Source organism: Stegodyphus dumicola, chromosome 1 (assembly GCF_044657685.1).
Source record: "Stegodyphus dumicola isolate Sdum_Otavi_A_Nest chromosome 1, ASM4465768v1".
NCBI lineage: Eukaryota > Metazoa > Arthropoda > Arachnida > Araneae > Eresidae > Stegodyphus > Stegodyphus dumicola.
Window position 1 is genome coordinate 9,071,172 of NC_140768.1, and position 21,911 is coordinate 9,093,082.

The following is a 21,911-nucleotide window of genomic DNA, read 5'->3' on the forward strand; positions in this document are numbered from 1 at the left end:
GAATAAATCTTCGATACAGTACCTATTGAAACACTAAACACCTCGGCTACCTTGCTTATGGAAGCACCTACCATACGTGCTCCAACAATTTGCCCACGTTCGAAGTCTGTTAACTCTGACATAATGCAATGACAACCTCACATAACAGTACTCTGACAACAACTGAACTGTTTAGCACATTTACGAAGTTGTATAGGTGGCGTCAGTAGTCAAAAACGCCAGCGCCACCTACATATTTCATTAAAATCAATCTTTCTTTTCAAACATGCATTTCACAAGGTGTTTCCATATTTTTGTCAATCCACTGTATATCGATGTGTACATGGACAGTCAAGGGAGTACGCAATGCCTAGTTTGTGGAATTCTCTGATGCTTTTTCAAGTGAAAATAAATTGCTGTGTTTATGGATACCGAGTTTGTGCAATTCTTTGACTTGTTATTTTGGATTTGTGTAGTGCTACACAAAGCCAAAATAACAAGTCAAAGAATTGCACAAACTCCATGTCCATATATCGCCAAGGGGCACCCATAAATACATTTTTACCATATGTTTTAATATGTATTCGTTCAGGTACAGTGCATATAGGTGTAGAGTCATATAGTTATGATTGAGCTTATGTGTGTCGAAAAGTCTGACACTGTCCTGTTAACCAAGAAAAGAAAAATGGATCCTTCACTATTTGCCTATATGTACGACATCCTTGGTATTGCATTAGATCGCTGCCTCACATGGTCCCCTCACATTACACAGCTCCTTAGCCAAGTTCCAGAGGCGTAAACGTACACTAGCCCCTTTAACTGCTCGGAACTCCGCTCTCTCTATTGACAATAAAATACAGTCAAAAGTCGTTAATCTGGACTCGTCAGGACTTCAGCGACTCCGGATTATCGATTTTTCCGGATTATAGATCATCAGTTTAAATCTCATAAGATGGCATGCAGAAATTCTAAATTTAAAAATATGAAACCATAATTTATGAAATAAAGAACAATTATGATCTAAAGGGTATCAAAATTTACAAAAAGAAAAAGCTTAATTTTTATTTGTTTACTTTATTAAACATTTCCTTCAATGTAAGTTGCTTCGTTTCATGTGATAATACTTTCTCTTTAATTATATTAAACAGACATAATTTCTTGTTTAGTTACAAAGTTCCGCTGTTCAAGTCCTATAATTGCTGTGTTGAGAATACCGACTAATTTGTCAATCGAAATGTTTTCATTTTCAATAACCTCTGGGTCACTTTCTTCATGTCTTTATCCATTTTTTGCAGCAATTCCACTTTTTGTTTGACGGACATCGAAACATACTTTCGTTTTGTAGATCCTTTGGGAGCTGCAGCATTGGAAATTCTATTTGACATAATCGAAAGTTCAAGTTTACTTTTATAAAATTCCTCTTACAGTCTGCAAAAAATAATAAGCCGCATCCAGTTAAAAAATTAAGGAACAACGCAATCATCAACATTAACTGAAATAGATAATTAGATAATTTTAGCTTATACCATCTGTTATACATTAAACACGCATGCGAAAACGTATTCTGCATTTGCGCACACACATATGCGCAGTCGTAAAGGTCTTACACGCATGCGTAAACGCCTATGCGCATGTGTCAACGCCGCGCATGCGCAGAAAGTTGGTCCGGATTATAGATCATTCCGGATTATGGGTGTCCGAATTAACGACTTTTGATTGTACTTATTTAGGGTTACCTTTTGCATCCTATACTCACCTATGCCTGTCCTGTTTGGGATTATAGTAGTAATACTAATATGCATAAGCTCCAAGTTCTACAAAATGTTGTGCTTGGGGATGTGGTGAATTGTTGTTGGTTCATTAGGAACTCAGCAGTTCACCGTGAGCTTAAAATTCCTAAAATCCATCTTTATATTGCTGCACTTGCAGAAAAGTTTTTTATGAAATTTCTTGATGTGTGAAATAGCACCATTCCTGTTTTAAACTATAATTATGATGACAATGATAATCATGGAAGGCTGCTTGCAGTTCTTCACCACTTTAACCCATGATAATCTATTATATCTCTTATGCAAACATTTCTGTTCTTGCTCTTACTGACTTTTTGCTGTGTACTTGTATTGTGCTTGTCCTATGTACTGTAATGCTATCCCCCCCCCACACACACTCTATCAGAAATGGTTTTATGCAATACTGCCAATTCTTTTAATATCTCTATAATTGCTATCTGATCACTGCTTCATTGCGCACTTCATTCACCTTCAACGGTTGTCAATCACAAGTGTTGACTCTTTCAGACTCATTATATGCTTCGATGTTTATAGACTATGCTATCCGTGCTGTGTATCTACTTATGAACTACTACTTCTTATATTTCTGTTTCATCTTAGACACAGTGATAAGTCACTTACAGACTTATTGAGGATTTGCCACAAGTTACATTTAGTAAAAGGTATATTCTTTACAATATTATTATAATTTTTTTTCTTAATTTTAGGTTAGTGTCTATCATATGTATTGCCTCTGACATCATCTCTCTCCCCCTTCCCCACCATTGACCAAGCAAATAAGGTAAATTGGATAATAATTTTAGTTAGTGTTTATCTGGTATAAATTTTGTGATGTAAGAACAATTTCTTAAATGTTAATAAATATAAAGGTAATTCTAATTCCAAAGTCCTTGACACTTTTAAAAGAATTATTAAAAAAAATTATATTGTTACCAAATTTGGTACTATTCGGTTTCGAGGGCCGTAAAAAATCGCCAAACTATTGTTGATGCCAATGCTGCCAAAAATAATTGCGGCAACCCTAATAAATGCGGCAAGAAAGGAAGTGCAATAGTAAATAACTATTTAAGATTGATGTTTTAATTTAGATGAAAGATTAACTTCATATAATACGTTTTTATTATCATAATTTATATGAAAAAAGCTAAACATGACTGAATGGAAGCATAAGAGTAAATAACTATTTCAGATCATTATTATAATTTATATAAAAATTGCTAAACATAACTGAATGGATGCCTGCATCGCTATTTCGCTACCGACATATCGCTAAAGCATAATTTCATCTCGTTGGTTGTTCCAACATAATTTTCTATAATGAATGATGCCTTTTCTTTGAAAATGTTCTCGGTAAAGTAGAAAATCGCTCACTTATTTGATTGCCGCTTTTTACAAAGGTAAAAACAGTTGGATTTATGTCAATTTTTTTTTTTACTTTTTAAGTGAAAATAGGTCGATGTGTACATAGATAAAGTCAAGGGTTTGCCCAGTACCATTTTTGTGCAATTCTAGGATTTTTTTTAAAGTGAAAATAGGTCGATGTGCACATGGATACCGAGTATGTGCAATTCTTAAAAATGCGTCAAGCAATGGTTGATTCTGCACTTTACCCAAAATTCTATTGCCGAGTTTTCGTCATGGCCAATTCCCAAATTGTTAAATCTATAGGATATCAAAAAAAGATTTAAAATCAAAAAAGTATTAAAAAATTAAACTAGTATTTCAATGGCATCTTAAGAAATATAGATCTATATAAACTTATGTAATCTGAAATCAGCGTGTACGCTAGATTTGGCGAGTTGTTAAATGGGCGCGTTTGCTAGATTTGGCGCTTTTGCACGTACGTTTTTGCTGCAATTTTCTTACGGCCCTCGAAACCGAATAGTACCCCAAATTTTAATTTGTGAAACTCTGCAAGTATACTTAATGCTTACTCAGTTTTCATTTAAGTATGCACCAAAAGTGCTTGTAAGAATACTCTATTTATCTTTTTTTTTTTGTTTTTTTTGTTTTGGTCACTTCTTAAATTTCATTTTTGATTCTTTTCTATCAAACTTGTGAGATTAATTTTAGATACCATCTTATTTTTAATGCTAGTTCTTTCCTGTGACCTATTTCTTCATTCTTTACCAGAATGCAAATTAAGAGGAGTTTATATAGCAAGTGAATTTGTAATTCAGGGTGAAGGCTTTGACAATGCACTAAAACAGGAAGAAATTTGTTTTCTTGAGCTATCCACTTGTTTGCCATCTGATTTTAGTGAGTGGTTTGCTTATAATTGCTCACATTTAAGCTTAGAGTTTGTAGCTAGCAGTTATTTAGACATCATATTATGTTGTAAGGTTAAACCTAACTGGATGACAAAACGACATCTTGTGCTTTAGATAATTTTTCATCTTCACTCTCAGCTAGAAGTCTAGGGTAAATCTAATCTTTTAAGAATAAGAAACAAGAAGAAAACTTGATTAAAAATCTATTAACATTGTGTCTTATAAGTAAAATTCAAATTAAAAAACTTCTCCACCACTACTTATGGGCCACTGAAAGCTGTACCTACAAGACATAATGTAAGTAAACTTTTAGTTAAGATTTATATCTGGTCTGTGTTCTTGAAATTTAGAATTCTAATAGTAACAAATATGAGAATTCATCCTCAGTACAAAAACGTTAAAACAACTAATAGGTACTTGGGTTTAACCTTTCAAACTGAATTTCTGAAATTTTGCACAGTGTGTATTTCAGATGAAAGTATAAGGCTGTACTGTGATTTTTAAAATTTGATATAAATTTTTCTCTAATTTTGACTTTTACTTCTATATCCTTTCGTAAATAGTAACAGAATATCAGTCTTTTGTATTAACAGATAGCCTAGAAAAAAAAATCTCTCAAATGAAGTTTTTTCAGTGCATCTAATGTAATTTACCAATTTTTCAAAAAATAATCCTCTTGTTTTTATTTTTATCCCCCCTTCCCGGGTATGGATGTTAAAACTGACGAATTTTAGATCAAAAGTTTAATTCTTCATTATAAATCGAACAAATGTTTAAATAAATTGAATTTAGTCTTACATCATTGTATAGACTGAAAGACCTTGAATGTAAGATGATAGCGTATACTTTGATATTATATCGATCAGAAAAAATCCTTTTCCATTTTTCAGAGACTAATAATTTTGATTTAAGTACTGCATTTTTTAGCAGCCATTCTATTCTACAAGATCCTGCTATTAATTTCCAGGACTGACGTAACTGTTGGAGAACGAAAAGTCGGAAGATGGTGCTAATAATTGCATATTGAAGAGTGTTTTCTTGTGCATGTGCAGTGCAATCGGCGCCATTTTGAAGTAAGTGGTTCTCGTGGAAAGGCGCATTAAAACATAGCTCTTGAATTCCTATTGTCGAAGTGAAAATAGATCAAAGAATTAACATTAAATTTTGCTTCAAATTGGGCAAGACAGCTGCGGAAATCTACGAAATGTCAAAACAAGTTTACGGCGAGGAAGCATTATCCCGCTCAAGAACTTTTGCATGTTTTAAACGCTTTCAAGACGGGTGCAAAAGTGTCAAAGATGATCCACACACACAAGTCGGCAGCAGTCTGTATGCATGCTGGAAGCAATTGAAAAAGTTCACGATGTGGTGAAATGTGATCATTGATTAACTATTTGAGTACTCGCCAATGAATTCAACATGAACAAAGAGACAGTTTGGCGAATTTTGATGCAAGACCTAGGCAAACGCAAGATTTGTTCCAGATTCATTCCTCACCATTTAAGGGACGAATTGCAATTGAGACTGGACTTGAGACTCACCAATTGCAATTGAGACTGGATGCATGTGGCGAACTTATCGACAACGCTGATGCTGACCCTGCGTTCCTGGATAGGATAGTCATAGGCGACGAGTCTTGGTGTTATCAATATGACCCTGAAACCAAGCATCAAAGCTCCAAATGGCGGTCCCCAAGTTTACCAAAACAGAAAAAATTTTGATTTGAAAAGTCCAAAATCAAGGTCATGTTAATCTTTTTCTTCGATTGTGATGGACTCATTTATCATGAATTTCTTCTTCCTAACATGACTATCAATGGACGGTTCTACACAGAAGTTCTTGACCGACTTCAAAAATGAATTCGTAGAGTGAGGCCTCATTTTCAACAAAATGGGTGTAGGCTGCTGCTACATGACAATGCCCGCCCACACATTGCGTTGCCTGTGAGATGCTTCTTAGCCCAGCATGGTGTCGTTTAAATGCAGCATCCACCATACTCTCCAGACCTAGTACCCACAGACTTTTTCCTGTTTCCTAAGCTGAAAAATTCGCTGAAGGGAACAAGATTTCAGGATATCGAAGCCATCAATAAAATTGAAACGTCACTATTAAAGAGCATTCCAAAAGAGGACTTTAAAACTTCTCTCTGAAATTTGTACAGCCAAGCAGAGACGTGCATTACGACTGATGGGGATTACTTTGAATCATATTAAATGGCTATGTGTTTAACCTTTTTTTCTTCTGAATTATTCCATGAGTCCTGGAAATTAATAGCCAGACAGTGTATTTTAAATCATATGTAATCAAAATTGTTCAAATAACTAAAAATTTGGGGCAATTTATTCTTTTCCTCATCGCTATGAGAAGAAAAGTAAAAGTATAATGTGTGGAGTATACTTTTAGCTTACTAGTCAAATGACTAAGGTTTTGAACATCTAAAAAAAATCCATGCATTGAGAAATTCCTTATTCAGACAATGTCTCCACTTAAGAAAGTTCTCATATTCCTGCTAATTAATATTTGAATGCATATGTATATAAAGAGAAAAAAATTCTTTTATCCGAGTAAACTCTTTTGTATCAGTAGGTTTGGTAAAAAAAGGAAATGCTGTTTAAGGAAATAGAAAACTTGTTTACTTACTTTAATGGAGAATTCCTATAGCTTAATAAAATTGCTAATTTCTGATGTTTTATTTTTACAGATGGCATCACCAACTATTGAAACTTTCTGCTGTGTGGAATCCAGCTCTGAGCCAAGTATTGTAATGCGCCTACAGTTTCATTACACACCATATAATATAGTTTGTGTTTTATCATCACTCTTAGGAATGCTAGGTGCAATTTACCAGATTTTGCCTTCTCCTGCATCTAATGTTCCTCATAGGCACAGAAGTATTGGTCATACACAGAAAGCCATAATTAATTGGTTGGCAATGGCTGACTTCTTTGCTGCTTCAGGTGTGTTGTGTATTCTGTTGAATCTTTAAATATAGGATATTTAATTTAAAAGAATACTCACTGTAGAAATGAAATATGTTATTGCAAGGCTGGGTGGTAAGGTGCTCGGCAACCCAGCTGCAATTTAAATAAAGCATCTTTTGAGATCTGCTTTTTTCAACTGAAGAGAATTTAGAAGTAGAAATAAAACAAAACCATATTTTGAAGAATCAAATTTCGTTTTATTCAAAAGTGTGTAATTTAAAAATTAATTAAACATTTTGTAAAAAAAAAATTAATTAATTAAACAAATTCATTTTCTACATCTGAATTTTTCTTTTTCTACATTTTACATGAATGAAAATAGGGTTAATCTTTGGAATATGGTAACAGGTAGTTTGGCGACATTTTGGTAAGGCGATAAAAGTTACTAGCTAGGACTTTATTAGTGTACATGGATAAAGTGAAGAGTGTGCGCAATGCCATTTTTGTGCAATTCTGGGATTTTTTTTAAGTGAAAATAGGTAGACGTGTACATGGATGATACCGTGTATGTGCAATTCTTAAAAACGCGGCAAGCAGTTTGCGATTCTGCACTTTCTCCCAATTTCGCAGCTAATCTTCGTCATGATTAAGCATTTTTGTTCCATAAAAGTTCTAGTATAAGCATAATAATCTTCGTCATGATTAAGCATTTTTGTTCCATAAAAGTTCTAGTATAAGCATAATTCGACTAGCAGATTGTTGGAAAAAATGTTGAGTAAAAAAAAAAACGTGCCTTTACTTCGTGAAAACAAAATGGCGACCATGACAAAACTAGCAGGTTGCTGTAGCAGGGTTGGTTGCCAAATTTTCGCCAAAAAATCGCCAAGTTACCATAATCCAAAGATTAACTGAAAATAGATATTTGAATTCATAAATTGAACAGTGAATTAACCCTCTGACTGGCTTTATCTGGTTATCGACTTTTTGACACTTGGTATATATTATCTTTTAACTCATGATATTTTGCTTTCTTACTTTCTTTAATAATATAAATGTCATCTTAATAAATCTAAGTTTATGAAAATAGAGACTAAAGTAAGTAAATTTATATATTTAGCTAATAAGGGCTCTTTAAGTACAAGTATTCATAACAGATCCAAAAACACGAGCCACTCAAAGGGTTAAAATTATCATTGTTTAATTTTAATTGTTCAAACTATCATTTAAAGATGTTCATGTAATATCAGAAATTCATAAAATATATCATTTTAAATTTGCCTTGATGTCCATACTGAAACTAACATGTGTTTTGCCTTCATCGAATTTTAACTGCAGATTTAAATTCAAGTGGCTCATCTACATCTTCATCAAGTTTTTTTTTGGGGGGGGCAATTACCAGCATACTCCAGCGATTAGAATCCCTTTAGGAGATTCTAAAGTGAGTTTAATATTCATAGTTTTATCTTGAAGCTGTGTGCTGATAAGATTTATGCTGTGAGGAATGTTTTGTCAAATTATCATAGAGGAAATAAATTTTTAAATCTCTAATTTTGAGACACAAATTTTCTGCTTCATTTTGTACTCTTTTATTTAAAATGTTCTCATTCATTATATCATTAAAATGCATTCTAAGTTTCTTGCATATGATAGTTTTGAATTTGCTTTGCCGCCAGGTGTTTGACAGTTTTAATATTAAATTGGATTAAAAGAATTTCTCAACTTTTTAGTGAATAATGAATGTTTAGTTAAAGATGTGAATGAAAAGCTCTTAAATTAGAAGTAGCAGAGCAAAATATATTGACAATTTTGTGAAACTCAGGTAACAAAGAAACACAACACATACAGATATTAGTGAAGTTAGAGGCTTTTGTAAAAAGTGAAGAGAGTATTAGTTTACTTAACAGTGGTTTCAATTTTAGAAATGAGGATATGAAAAATCTTTGAGGGAATATGAGCCTTCTGTTACAAATTATACTATGCTATCATTGTAAGCATTTTTGTTTCTAATGACCCAGCCACTATCAGCTTTAGGGTAATATTAATGTTTGAATCTCTGTAAATTTCATACAATGTTGTTTTCACTTTTAGATTAAGATTAGAATCGAATGTTTTCATTGATTTATAATTAAGTAGTAGTTAAGTAGCATTAATAGTATTGCTACTTGGATGCTTTTTTTTTGGCCTAGGGAGTCTGATTTTTCTCATAGTCTGCAAAGTGCTGGAGTGATTATTTAGTTTTTCAAAGATTGCTGTCAGAAGTGTAAAAATTAACTATTAGGTTTCATATTATTTTATGTAATATTTGTAAATAAATACCACCATAAATAACCTGAATTTTAATCTTTATATATATCTTAATATATATATATCCTCCTTATATTTAGGTAGTTACTCACCTTATATCAGGAATTGCAGCAAAACTCTGCTTAGTCAAAATCCATCTTAACAGGAATCATGGGAGGAAATAGCACTGACAATCTTGTCCCACAATCACTACCCTCTCGAAAACTTTGGCTGTATATATAAACAATAAACTGGGAAGTAAATATATTCAGGAGATAATTTTAAAATTCTTAGACTATACCAATTCAAATTTACATTTTATTAAACAAGCTAGAGGCTGCTTATCTTATATATCTGCTTATAAAATATCTTATACAACATCTTAAGTGGATTTTGTTATTCTTGTGAGGAAATTTGAATCACTGGTGTGTTTGGTGTGTATTTAATTAGGGCAAAGCACACTAGGGCTATCTGCCTAAGGGGAGGGATGCCTTCGTGGAGGACTTTCTAAGGGAAACTGGCTCGTATACACATTACACATGGGAAAAACCACAAAAACACCCATGCAGCCAGCCTGTTCGCGGGATTCGAACCTCAGACCGAACTTTGAATCGCTGGAGTTGGCAATATACTGAACTCCCAATTAGTATATGTATGTGAATTATGCCTTTTGCTGTTTTATATACCATGCATTGTTGCACAGAAATTTCTCTAGCTGGCCATAGGAAAAAAAAAAAGTGGTATACATTTGACTTTTTGAAGAAACTTGTAATTTTGGCAAGCTTGAGATAAATTGAGTTTTAACAATTCATAAAATGAAATGTGAAAATTAAATTATCAAAGATCATGAAAATTGGAAAGTCCTGCTAATACGGATTCAAAACTATCAAGCCTCTGAATTACTTTTGTTGTTCAAGAGTTTGAAAATAAGGAAAATGAAGAAGTAAGGGGGGGAAAGAATGATAAAGGCTATAGGATTTTATAAAATCAAGCATGTCTAATAGCAAAGACTCAATATAGCCCTGAAAAATCTGTGAAGATTAGAATAACCATGATGAGGCATTAAAATTTGTATACAAGTTCTTAGACTACATTAATGAGTAAACTGAGCTTAATAATAGCAGAGATTCAATATAGGCCCGCAAAAGATGTGAAGGTTGGAATAATCATGATGAGGCATTAAAATTTGTGTATGAGTTCTTACACTACATGATGAGTAAATGAACTTAAATTTAATGCTTTACGTAGGGCTGTTGTATTGATTCAGTAACATGACTCTAAGCAGCAGAATATGACAAATGTTTTCACACAAAGTTATTGAAAATATACAAAGGCCTGGCATTATGCTTTCTGCTTCCAGGGTCTATAGAAATTTCCCACCCTAAATTTTTCCACCCAGTGTTAGCAGTGCTTTTGGTGTTGGCCCTAAATATATGTAATCTTTATTTTTAAATTTCATTTTAAAGGTATTTTACATCGTGTGTTTGTAGTAAATGCGATTTCTATTGTTACTTATTTTTCTTTTTCAATTAATTTCTTGCCAGTCTTTTGTACAGTATTTTGGCTGAAAATATGCAACTTTATGAGACATTATATAAGAGAGAAAGTGTACATATTTAAAAAACATATCTTGAAAACAGTAAAGGAATCATGTAAATGTGTGGGCAGTAACTTTCAAATATGGCTGCACTTTTAAAATAAAAATTGAAACCATTAAAAATTACATTTAGAAATGAAATTTATGAATTAGGATTCATTTTAGCTGAAATTATTTATTTACTCAGCTGAAATACTTGAATATTTTTGCGTGCATTGAAACTTTAGTATGTGTACCTGAAATTTTTATTTACAAAAATTTTGTTTCAAAAATTAATCTTAAATAATTTTATACAATCTTTAAATTCAAAATAAGTGATTAAGTAATTTTTTCACACACTTCAGTTGAGGAGATTAAAAACTATATTATAATAATTAATCATTAAATGGAAGATATGAAAAGATGGTTATCATGTCTAATATTTATTTAGACTTTGAGATATATTTGATGATTTTATTTCTTTATTATAACAGGTATTCTTCTAAGATCAATTTTCTGGTTGTGGAGGGGAGATTTTGTAAAAGATGATGGATCAGATTTAATTATATGTGCGATTTTTGCAGTAAGTATAGCATTTTTTATGACTAATTTTAAATCCTTCAAGTAATCAAGTATTTGCATAGATAAATAAATTTTTTTAGAAAAATAATATGTGCTTTATGCAAGATAAGAATGGGATTAATGTGATTTTTCACCCAGTGTTAATGCTGTAGACTTTCAGGGCTTTTATTGTCTTATGATCTCAATGAGACTTCAAGAGTATGATTCAAAATCTAACTCATGGTTTGATATTCAAAAATTATTTACGATCTAAACAGAATTAGAATGTGAGTAACTTCCAACTTGAGTATGATGTTCCCATTAAATTCTTGCTTAAAAATTGAAATTATGTATATGATGAATTTTAAGTGACATAATTTCATATCATGATGTTGTATAACATAGTGACATCATAAAGTCTCTCCAAAATTTTAGGATCATTACATTGTGCTACTATGCACTTACCATTTGCACTTTTGGTAAATGTTACTATTATGCAAATTCTTTAATTTCTCTTCAATACAGCGTTATAAATAGCCAGTTATCAGAATAATACCATTGCATGTAACATGAAATCTTGCACTTATTTTCATTTGTGGTTTTATAAATAATTATTTATAAGAGTGTTACTGTTCAGGAAACTGTAAAAACTTTAAAACTTATATTTCAAATTGAATTGATTTGTTGCTGCCTAACAAACTAAGGAATTTAAAATCAATAAATTTACTTCTCATTTATTTATTAGTTTGTATGTTTGTTTAATATACAGTAAAATTCTTCTTAACACTGTTTTGGAATTATGCATTAGAATTGGGATTCCCTGAAATCACACAGTATTGGTATTGCTAAGTTGATTTAGGATTTAAAGTTGCAAAAGATCTACTCTTCAGAAATCCTCTACTCTTCAGATCTTATACTCTTCAAAAGATCTTCTACTCCTAAAGGTGCAAAAGATCTACTCTTTTACTGGGTGGTAACACTAAACAAGACTTTAAATTAAATCCATTGCTTATCATTCCAAAACTCCAAGAGCATTGAAGGAAATTTCAAAATCTTTTTTACCAGTAATTTGGGAGTCAAATAAAAAAATCTGAATCACTATGCAAATTTTTGATAATTGGTTTACCAAAAATTTTTGCTCATCTGTTAAATGCTACTGCAAATTTAAAAAACTAAAACTGAAAGCTTTACTTTTGATTGATACTGCTACATGCCATCCAAAGCATTTGTCCAACATAACAGCATGTAATTATTTTTCTTGCTGCCATATATAACTTCATTAATCCGACCAATAGATCAAGGCCTAATTTTTAGTTTTAAAGCATGTTGTCTGCGGCACACATTCTGACAACTGACGAATAAAAACAATGGAGAAGATAAACAGTCCATTAGAGATTTTTTTGGAAAACTGCAATATCTTAGATGCTGTAGACCAATGTTTCTCAACCGCCGGTCCACAAGAAATATCCAGCTATCTATACAAAATCCAAACTGTCATCGGCCGACAACCGATATTGCTTACGTTACAATAACAATAGTCTATTACTTTAGAAAATAATATGATCGATTATATTTGTCTTCATGATTTATTTATGTGAAAAAATTGTGCCAATGGGTTGAATTATTAAACTTAACCGTTTCTCATGATGTACCGAAATATATTCCCGGTCCTTGGAGTAAATCCACTTGAGAAACACTGCTGTAGACAACATCAATCTTTCCTGGGATGGGATGACAAAGAAATGTAAATGTTTGTTAAGAGTATGGAAGAATGTATGGCCGGAGCTAAGCAAGGATGTTGGCACAAGAGAATTCATTGTTGCTATTAATGACATTGTCAAACTAGCTAATGAAACAGAGTTTGATAATGTAACTGTGCAGGATATTGAAGAAAAATTGCAAATTACAACAGGTGAAAGTCTCATCAGCGATCTTAAAAAATTAATTGAACAACAAGTGCACAAAGATAATATCAGTGTAAAGGAACTTTCAACAGATTTTCTAAAAAAAGTTTAGCAAAAATTATAGATCAGTTTAAACAAAATGATTTAAATTTTGATAGAAATTCAAAGGTAAAATGAAACATTGAAGCTATGTCATGTTATCAGTAACTAATTGTAGAACGAAACATGAAAGACAAACTATGCTAAGATGACTTATTCACAGAAACACAAAAAATGACAAATGAGGAAGAACCATCACAAACATAACTTCTTTACTCGATTATTTTTAATTTCATGAATGTTTTATGAAAATTGATATTAGAAATAAATAAGTCTATAATTAATGTAATAGAAGAAAATTAATAATAAATGTAACCAAAAAAACTGATAAATTTTCTTATTCGCTCTTCTATTTCACTTATCCTCATTATTTATAATTAAGATGGCCTCGTTTAAAACTGTTTCCCTTAGTGCTGAACATTATTGTAATGTATCCACCATGTTAAGCCGATTCTTACTGTATAGTGAATTTTCTCATGATAAGCACTTCCAAAAGACAACTGCTTTTGAAGGTGACCATTGTTTCTAAGAACTTAAGCAAACACCAGTATGAAACATCAGCTGTCTAAGACAACCATTTCTATAAATAAACAAAATCATTTGGAGTTTTGGAGTTGTGGATAGTCATCTCAGAGAGGATTCACTACATATCAGACTGATATAATGTAAAACCTATTTAATGTGTAAGATACCTTGTTGGTAATTTTTATGAAAATTTTCAACGATATTATAATTAATAAAAGATGTCTTTAACCTATATATTATGTATTTCGGTATAATTTTTTGGTTTTTTTTTAATTAAAGTGGCATGCAGATCGAATAATATGGACAGTGTAAGAAAAATATGAATTGTCCTTAACAGTTTTTATTAAATTTACGCTGTATTGCATATGATTTCATTTTTTAAATTTATAGTGTAAGTCAGTGCTTGCCAATTAAAACAAATATTAAAGGCCACAACAATAATCTTTATATTTTCATAGATAAATATATAAAGATTACCATCAGATAATATTTATATACAACTTGTATTTTATATTGTCATCAGAGAGCATCATATTTACACACACACAATTTCCACTTTTTGTTTGATGGACATCGAAACATACTTTCGATTTGTAGATGCTTTGGTAGCTCTAGAATCGGAAATTCTTTTTGACATAATCGAAAGTTCAAGCTTACTTTTATAAAATTGCTCTAACAGTCTGCAAAAAATAATAAGCCGGATCCAATTAGAAGATTAAGGAATGTTACGAATTTGGTATTTAAAAAGCTAATGTTAGTTTAATTATAAATTAAATGGTTTTATTTCTCGCGCAGTGCAGCGCGTGACGAATATTAAAAGAAAGCTAAGCCGGAAAATTGAAAATACAAGAGCGCGTGCATTAAATAAATAAATATCTCTTTTTGATTTCGAGAAGTACTGGAAAATTCTAGCGCGTGATTTTAAAATCTTATAAAAGGAGGAAAACATCTCAGTTTGTAGTAGTTGCTTAGTTTGTTGTTTAGAAAACTGCTGTTGTTGATTATAGCGAATTCGCGGATTAGCGTTCTTTAGCTGTTTTGAATTACGTTCTATTGTACATTTGAGTAGTTAAAAGATAACTACTGTGAGATATTGTAATACTGCATGATAATTTGAGAAAATTTAAGCATTTTTGTTGTGATAATAAAAAGTTTTGTTCATTTTTCATCGGACTTGTGCATTCACTTCATAACGAACCCGTACGCACGCAACAATTTTTGGCGTCAGAAGTGAGATTTGAATAACAAAGTCAGAAGTGGGAATTAATAACAAGAGCTATGGAAGAGCAATTAAGGCATTTAATATCAGCCTTTGCCTCATTTAAAGAAGAAATGAAATTGGGCCAGGAATCCGTTAAGGAAGAAATGAAATTGGGCCAGGAATCCGTTAAGGACGAAATGAAAGCCGTTCAAGCTGGTCAAGAAGAAATGAAAAGAGAAATTACCTGCATAATAGAAAATAAATTTGAAGCTATGGAAGACAGAATTGACACAGTTGAAAATAAAATTTGAACAAATTGAAGAAAAAGTTTCTTCTGTAAAAGATCAAATTGAAGAAAGAGTTTCTTCGGTGAAAGAAGAAATAGAAGAAAGAGTTTCTTCTGTAAAAGAACATATAGAAGGAAGAGTTTGTGCTGTCCAACACCAAATCGAACAACAAATTGATGATAGGGTTTCTGCAGTAGCCAAAGAAGTGGATATTTTAAAGAAATTCGTAGCGACAGCAGAGAACAATAGTGATGGTTTTAAATTTTTACCCATGCCTGCTCGTCCCTCTCTGAAGTTATCCACTTATGATGGGAAGACCTCCTGACAAGTGTATAAAACACAATTTTCTATAGTGGCGGATGCGAATGGATGGGATTCCCAAACTAAGGCCTGTCATCTCGCCGCTTCTCTGAGAGCAGACGCAGCGGATATCCTGCAGACACTTCCAGAAAACCAAAGACTTGACTTCGAAGCTCTATCCGGCGCATTGGAGCTGCGCTTTGGTGAGAAATGTTTAAAGGACTACAGCAGGCTTCAATTAAAATCCCATCAACAGAAGCCCACCGAATCACTCCAGGAACTCACCACGGATGTTGAAAGGCTGTCCCACCTCGCATTTACGGAGTGCCCGAGAGAAACGAGGGAAATTCTGTCGCTGCAATATTTCATCGATGGCATCCGGGACCCTGAAATACAGAAAGCACTGCGAATGGCAGACGTAAAGGATGTAAAGAGCGCTCTGTTGTACGCCGTGAAATTGGAGGCAGCCCAGCAAGCAGCTCTTAGGGATCGCTACCCTGTCAGAGCTGTGCGAGTCTACGACCCAGGGGACCAATTGATGGCTCGTTTAGATGATTTATCCAGACAAGTTGATGCTTTGATACAGAGTAGCAGTGAGAACAAAGTGGCTGTAAGATGTTGGAGATGTGGTTCTGAAGGTCACCTACGACGGCATTGCAGAACACCCCAGGGCACGGATAATGAAACGGATGAGTTGACAAGACCAGTGAATTTTTTAAGACGGAATAGTGGTGAAACAAAACCGACCCTAAAGTGCTGGAATTGCGGTGTTGAAGGCCACCTACGAAGGAACTGCAGAACTCCCCAGAGCATAGAAAATAAGGCATACGATTTAAACAGACAATTAAATGCCACGGGAAGGAAAAGGACTGACAAGAAACCAAAGTGCTGGAACTGTGGTGCTGAAGGCCACGTACGAAAGAATTGGAGAACACCCCAGGGTACGAATATTGAGACAATTTCTGAGCAACGACGCAGGAAACAAATTAATGACCATATCAAGGAACGGAGGTTGCCAGATAATGAAAAACCCTGTTTTAAAGCGCTTAAGATCTCTATAGTGAGTGGCAACAATAACGGACTGTCCATCAATGGGAATATCGATGGAGTTCCTTGCAATATGATCATTTACACAGGAGCTAATGTTACCATCATTAGGAAAGATTTAGCTGAACAGTTTAAAGATAAACTTGTTTGGACGCCATCCTGTGTTACCCTTCAGACTGCGTCTGGTGACAAGATCGACATAACTGGGAAGTTAAACGTGAAAATCACGTTTGGAAGTGCCGCCTACCATCACACGGCATATGTGGCGGATATTACAGATCCATGCATACTCGGATTGGACTTTTTAAGGAAATACAATTTTTCCTTAGATTTCAAAAACAATAAGCTGCTTTCAGCATCTGATGTCATGACTATCCATCCTCAAAAGGGATCCTCGCCTGGAAATGTCGACGCCTTGTCCGAAAGATCGAGCTCGGGGAGCTGCCGAAATCATACCAGGGTCGAAAAGAAACTCAAGACTACCAGCTATTCTCCATCCCAGAAGCTCTTTGGTCGAGACCTTCGTCTGCCTTGTGACCGCCTGTTTGGTCGCCCTACGGATGCGCCTTCATCGCCTGAGGAACACATCCAAGATGCCCAGGCCCGGTTTGAGGGGATGCACCGTTCTGCACGAAAGCGAGTCAACTTGGCGACAGAGAAAATGAAGACCGGATGCGACACAAGAGCTACTAGACAGAGATCCAACAAAGGAGACAAGGTGTGGTTGTGGAACCCAATTCAACGAAAAGGACTGAGTCCTAAATTACAGTCACCTTCGGATGGTCCATATACAGTGCTGAACACGAATGATGTGGTGGTTCGGATCCGTGAGTCTTCGAACTCTTACGACAGGTTAGCTCATTACTATGGCCATAATATGTAATGTGAATAATTGTAAATAGTATAAGACCATGGTCCTTTTTTTTAAATGTGTATTTGATTTGATTTGTATTTGATAGCATTTGATTTGTATTTGATAGCATTTGATTTGTATTTGATAGCATTTGATTTGTTTAAGTTAGTTATTGCATTTATTGTTCATGTTGTTTGATATTGTAATGTAATGTTTATGCCACAGTTGTAAGTTTAGCTTCCTGTCCAGGGATTGTACTGCCTGGGACGTGCAGTCCTTGGGAAGGGGGCAGTGTTACGAATTTGGTATTTAAAAAGCTAATGTTAGTTTAATTATAAATTAAATGGTTTTATTTCTTGCGCAGTGCAGCGCGTGACGAATATTAAAAGAAAGCTAAGCCGGAAAATTGAAAATACAAGAGCGCGTGCATTAAATAAATAAATATCTCTTACTGGAAAATACGAGAAAGTACTGGAAAATTCTAGCGCGTGATTTTAAAATCTTATAAAAGGAGGAAAACATCTCAGTTTGTAGTAGTTGCTTAGTTTGTTGTTGTTTAGAAAACTGCTGTTGTTGATTATAGCGAATTCGCGGATTAGCGTTCTTTAGCTGTTTTGAATTACGTTCTATTGTACATTTGAGTAGTTAAAAGATAACTACTGTGAGATATTGTAATACTGCATGATAATTTGAGAAAATTTAAGCATTTTTGTTGTGATAATAAAAAGTTTTGTTCATTTTTCATCGGACTTGTGCATTCACTTCATAACGAACCCGTACGCACGCAACAGGAACAATGCAGTCTGCAACATTAACTGAAATAGATAATTAAATAATTTTAGCTTAGCTTATACCTTCCGTTATACATTAAACGCGCATGCGTAAACGTATTAGTATATTATGAGATTTTTTTTTGAGTTTATAGTCCATTATGGGTTTTCCAATCACCCCACTCTTTTTTTTAATTAATTAATTTGTTTTATTTTTTTCACTTAAAAAAAATTTGAATGTTTACAACATTAGTGATAATTAATTGGCAAATTTGATTGATATCATGTTCTGAAACTGTCACTACTGCAGATAATCACAGTACTGGTTTTGAAAGTTTCACATCTTTGTTACTCAAGTCTTCATCACTCTTGATAAAAATAGTCATTTTCTGTTTCCTGTGAGTGTTTTCTGTGTCTAATTGACTCAGAAGCATTAATTAAATAAAAGAAAAAGAAAAAAAAAGAATTTATAGTTCAAAATAAAGTATTCAGTATGTGATAGTATTAAAATGTGTATTGTAATTTAAAATTCTATTAATGTTCTCTATACATGTTTTTATGTATTTTCCCCATATGCCTGCATGAAACTAGGCCACTTTCCCTTAGAAAGGCTTTCACAAAACATATGTTCCCATAAGCAAATATTCCTGATATGCATGCTATAATAAGTAAATTAATTTGCAGATGATCACTACTTAGTTATTATCCTCCCTCCCTTTTTTTTTTTTTTTTTTGGTAAAATTATATATCATCCATTATTATCCATATACTTTCAGATAATTTTCCTGTTTAATAAAATTTTATCTTTAAACATTCTGCATAAAATATGAATTATTCACCCCCAGGTAAACCATTTACATGCAGTGGTCACTATAGAACTTTTTTTTTTTTTTAGCCATCTATCTGAGAATATTATTAGCTCTTCAATGAACCTAAACTTGGTGGGTGAAAAAAGCATTTACATATTTTACCTCGTTAAACTCTATTGTTATTGTGTCAAACAGTTTATAGACTAAAAAGTGTAAAATTATTTTAGGTATATAATATTTTATATTAGATATCATTTTCTGTATGCATTTTTATATTTGATCATTTGTCTTAAATATGATATTGTATTAAAATTTGTAGTTCCTTCATATTTTACTTCAACTATTTCAGGTGTGGGTTCGTTATTTTTATACTGCAACGTATATGTGGACAATATGTTATGCTATAGATGTTTTTCTTGTTTGCAAACAAAAAGTGGGGTAAGTTAATTAGCTTTTACTCCTATAAGAATTTTTTATATAATTGTTTCCTAAATTTCTTTTACATGTATATTGCTGTAATTTTACGCAAACATTTGTAGGTACTTGTTTATATTTGTTTGCATTTTATTATATATTGGTTTCACAAAATACATCACAATTTGATGGGTGGGTTTTTCCCCCTTTCTTCTTCTTCTTCTTCTTTTTTTTTTTTTTTTTTTTTTTTTGTTAAAGTGATGCCAGTGACTAAATGTCATAGCCTTTTCATATTGCATCATGAATAGCTGTGCAATGTTTAATTTATGCAGTGCCATGTTGTGCGCACATTGCTAAATCTCTACAATTATCTTGATTTTTTTAAAGTAAAAACATTACTGTATACATAGAGAGAACTGTTGTTCTCCCTATGTACACAGGGATCTATTTGTGTCAAATTTGACTTTGTGCACAGTTTTAGCTTTACATACATTATATATATATATATAGTATATGTTACATTACTATAATTACAAGTTTATTTTTTAAATCAAAAATATTTTACATCAAATAAGTTAATTTGAAATTTTCAGAAGATCTAGTAGGAGACTGTAAATATTTATGCAAAAAAATTTCTGTACTTTCTGATTATCTGCACCCCTACTGAAAAATCATGAGAAGGTATTCTTGAGGCAAGCAGTATGTCACCAAAATATTTATATGACAATCCAAAAAATGATGTCGCCAAATGTTTTGTGGTAACCCACGTATGTGTGCAGTATTGTTTTGGCCAGCATTGCAATGCCAGATTGTACAGGTGCTAAGTTTGTGCAATACTCTGATGCTTAAGGGAAAGCAGGTGCCTTTGAAAGATTGCCTTAGAAGACTAGTGAAAAAAAAAAAAAAAAAAAAAAAAAAAAAAAAAAAAAAACAGAGGTTTGTTGAAAAAGATAAATGTTTTATAACCTATGTTTTTTTTTAAATTTTATTGATTGATTGCTTTTATATGGAATTTTTAGTGTGCCACTGTTTTGAAAAGGGCATTTGATATATTAGCATGGTGAAAAATTACTCACCAACAGGTTTGCGACTTTTCAGTGGGGTATAGATAGCTGGAAAGTGCCAAGTTTTCTTATATGTTGTATAAAGTAAAATATAATAGAGAAGGGATTTCTTTCCAACCTTATAGAAGTCAAAAATGTTATCATGCATTTTCATGGTTTATGCCACTTCTCCTGACTACCACAGGCTTGGGAACATTGTATTTGCCAAATTTTAGGTAAGTGTACTCAAAAAATAAATCTTCTGATATATTCATGTTTTTTGCACCATTTATGTTAGTATTATATTATCAATATTTCTGAATTTTTTCGACATCTTGAAGAAAAATTTATTATTTTCATTATGTAGATTTGGTACATTAGCAAAATAGGAGCTATTGCTATTTTGCTTGCAGAAAATATTTAATGGTAGATTCATATGCAAGTGAGATAATGAAAAAATGCACTTCTGCATCTTGAAAAATTAACTATTGTTTGCAAACGTATCCTCTAAGTGCAAATTTCTTTACTCCTACTATCTGGCCTTGTTATTTTGAACAAATGATTTGAAATATATTATTTTATGTTTTGTGTCTTGAATATCTAGTGATTCATTCTTAAATTACTTGGCCTATCATAACTGTTTCACTTAAATTTGTATTAAGTATTGAAGCTGAATTTGAATATAATGTTCAGTTTGCACTTTTTTAATGTTTATAATATCATATATATATATTAATTTTTGACAATTTTAATGGTGAACTTTTTTATGGTTTTAGATTGTAATATAAAGTTTACAGATTGCAATTTTTTTAACCACGGAAATTTATTACTAAACACTGAATTAACAATAAGTAAGTGATGATCATAGATATATATTTCTGTAAATTTTCTGACCTTCATTACAAGAAACTGGATATTTAACACATAGCAAATGTTTCTTCATACTCTAAAATCTTGTACAAAGGTCTAACTAAATATACAGTATAATGAAAATGTATTTAGTAAAATATTTATATCCATTTACTTCTACACTAATGTCCATAAATTAAAGATAATTCGGAGTCACGCAGAAATCTAAAATAAATATATCACCTGTAAAATCACTAAACACGTCTTCAAGAATCGTATGCAAATTTCGGGAAGTAGCCAGATGACACCGATGGTACATCACAATGACGAGAGTGTAAGAGAGTGATATATAAGGAATACAGGCAAAGAAGTAAAATTGTTCGCAGGTGCTTTATAAGCATTTCAGTGCAATAACCGAATAGTTATAACA

The 21,911-nt window shown here is 32.6% G+C and overlaps 1 protein-coding gene across 1 annotated transcript in view; it reads left to right on the top strand.

Moving 5' to 3' along the window:
• Positions 1-21,911, top strand: part of LOC118183975 (G protein-coupled receptor 143-like) — a 59,688-nt gene that overhangs the window by 5,379 nt on the left and 32,398 nt on the right. The window contains exons 2-6 of the mRNA XM_035353598.2: positions 2,477-2,550; positions 6,741-6,996; positions 11,314-11,402; positions 19,525-19,613; positions 20,779-20,868. Of these exons, the coding sequence (XP_035209489.1) occupies positions 6,741-6,996; positions 11,314-11,402; positions 19,525-19,613; positions 20,779-20,868 (524 nt within the window). The 5' untranslated portion in view covers positions 2,477-2,550. The remainder of the gene's footprint in view (positions 1-2,476; positions 2,551-6,740; positions 6,997-11,313; positions 11,403-19,524; positions 19,614-20,778; positions 20,869-21,911) is intronic.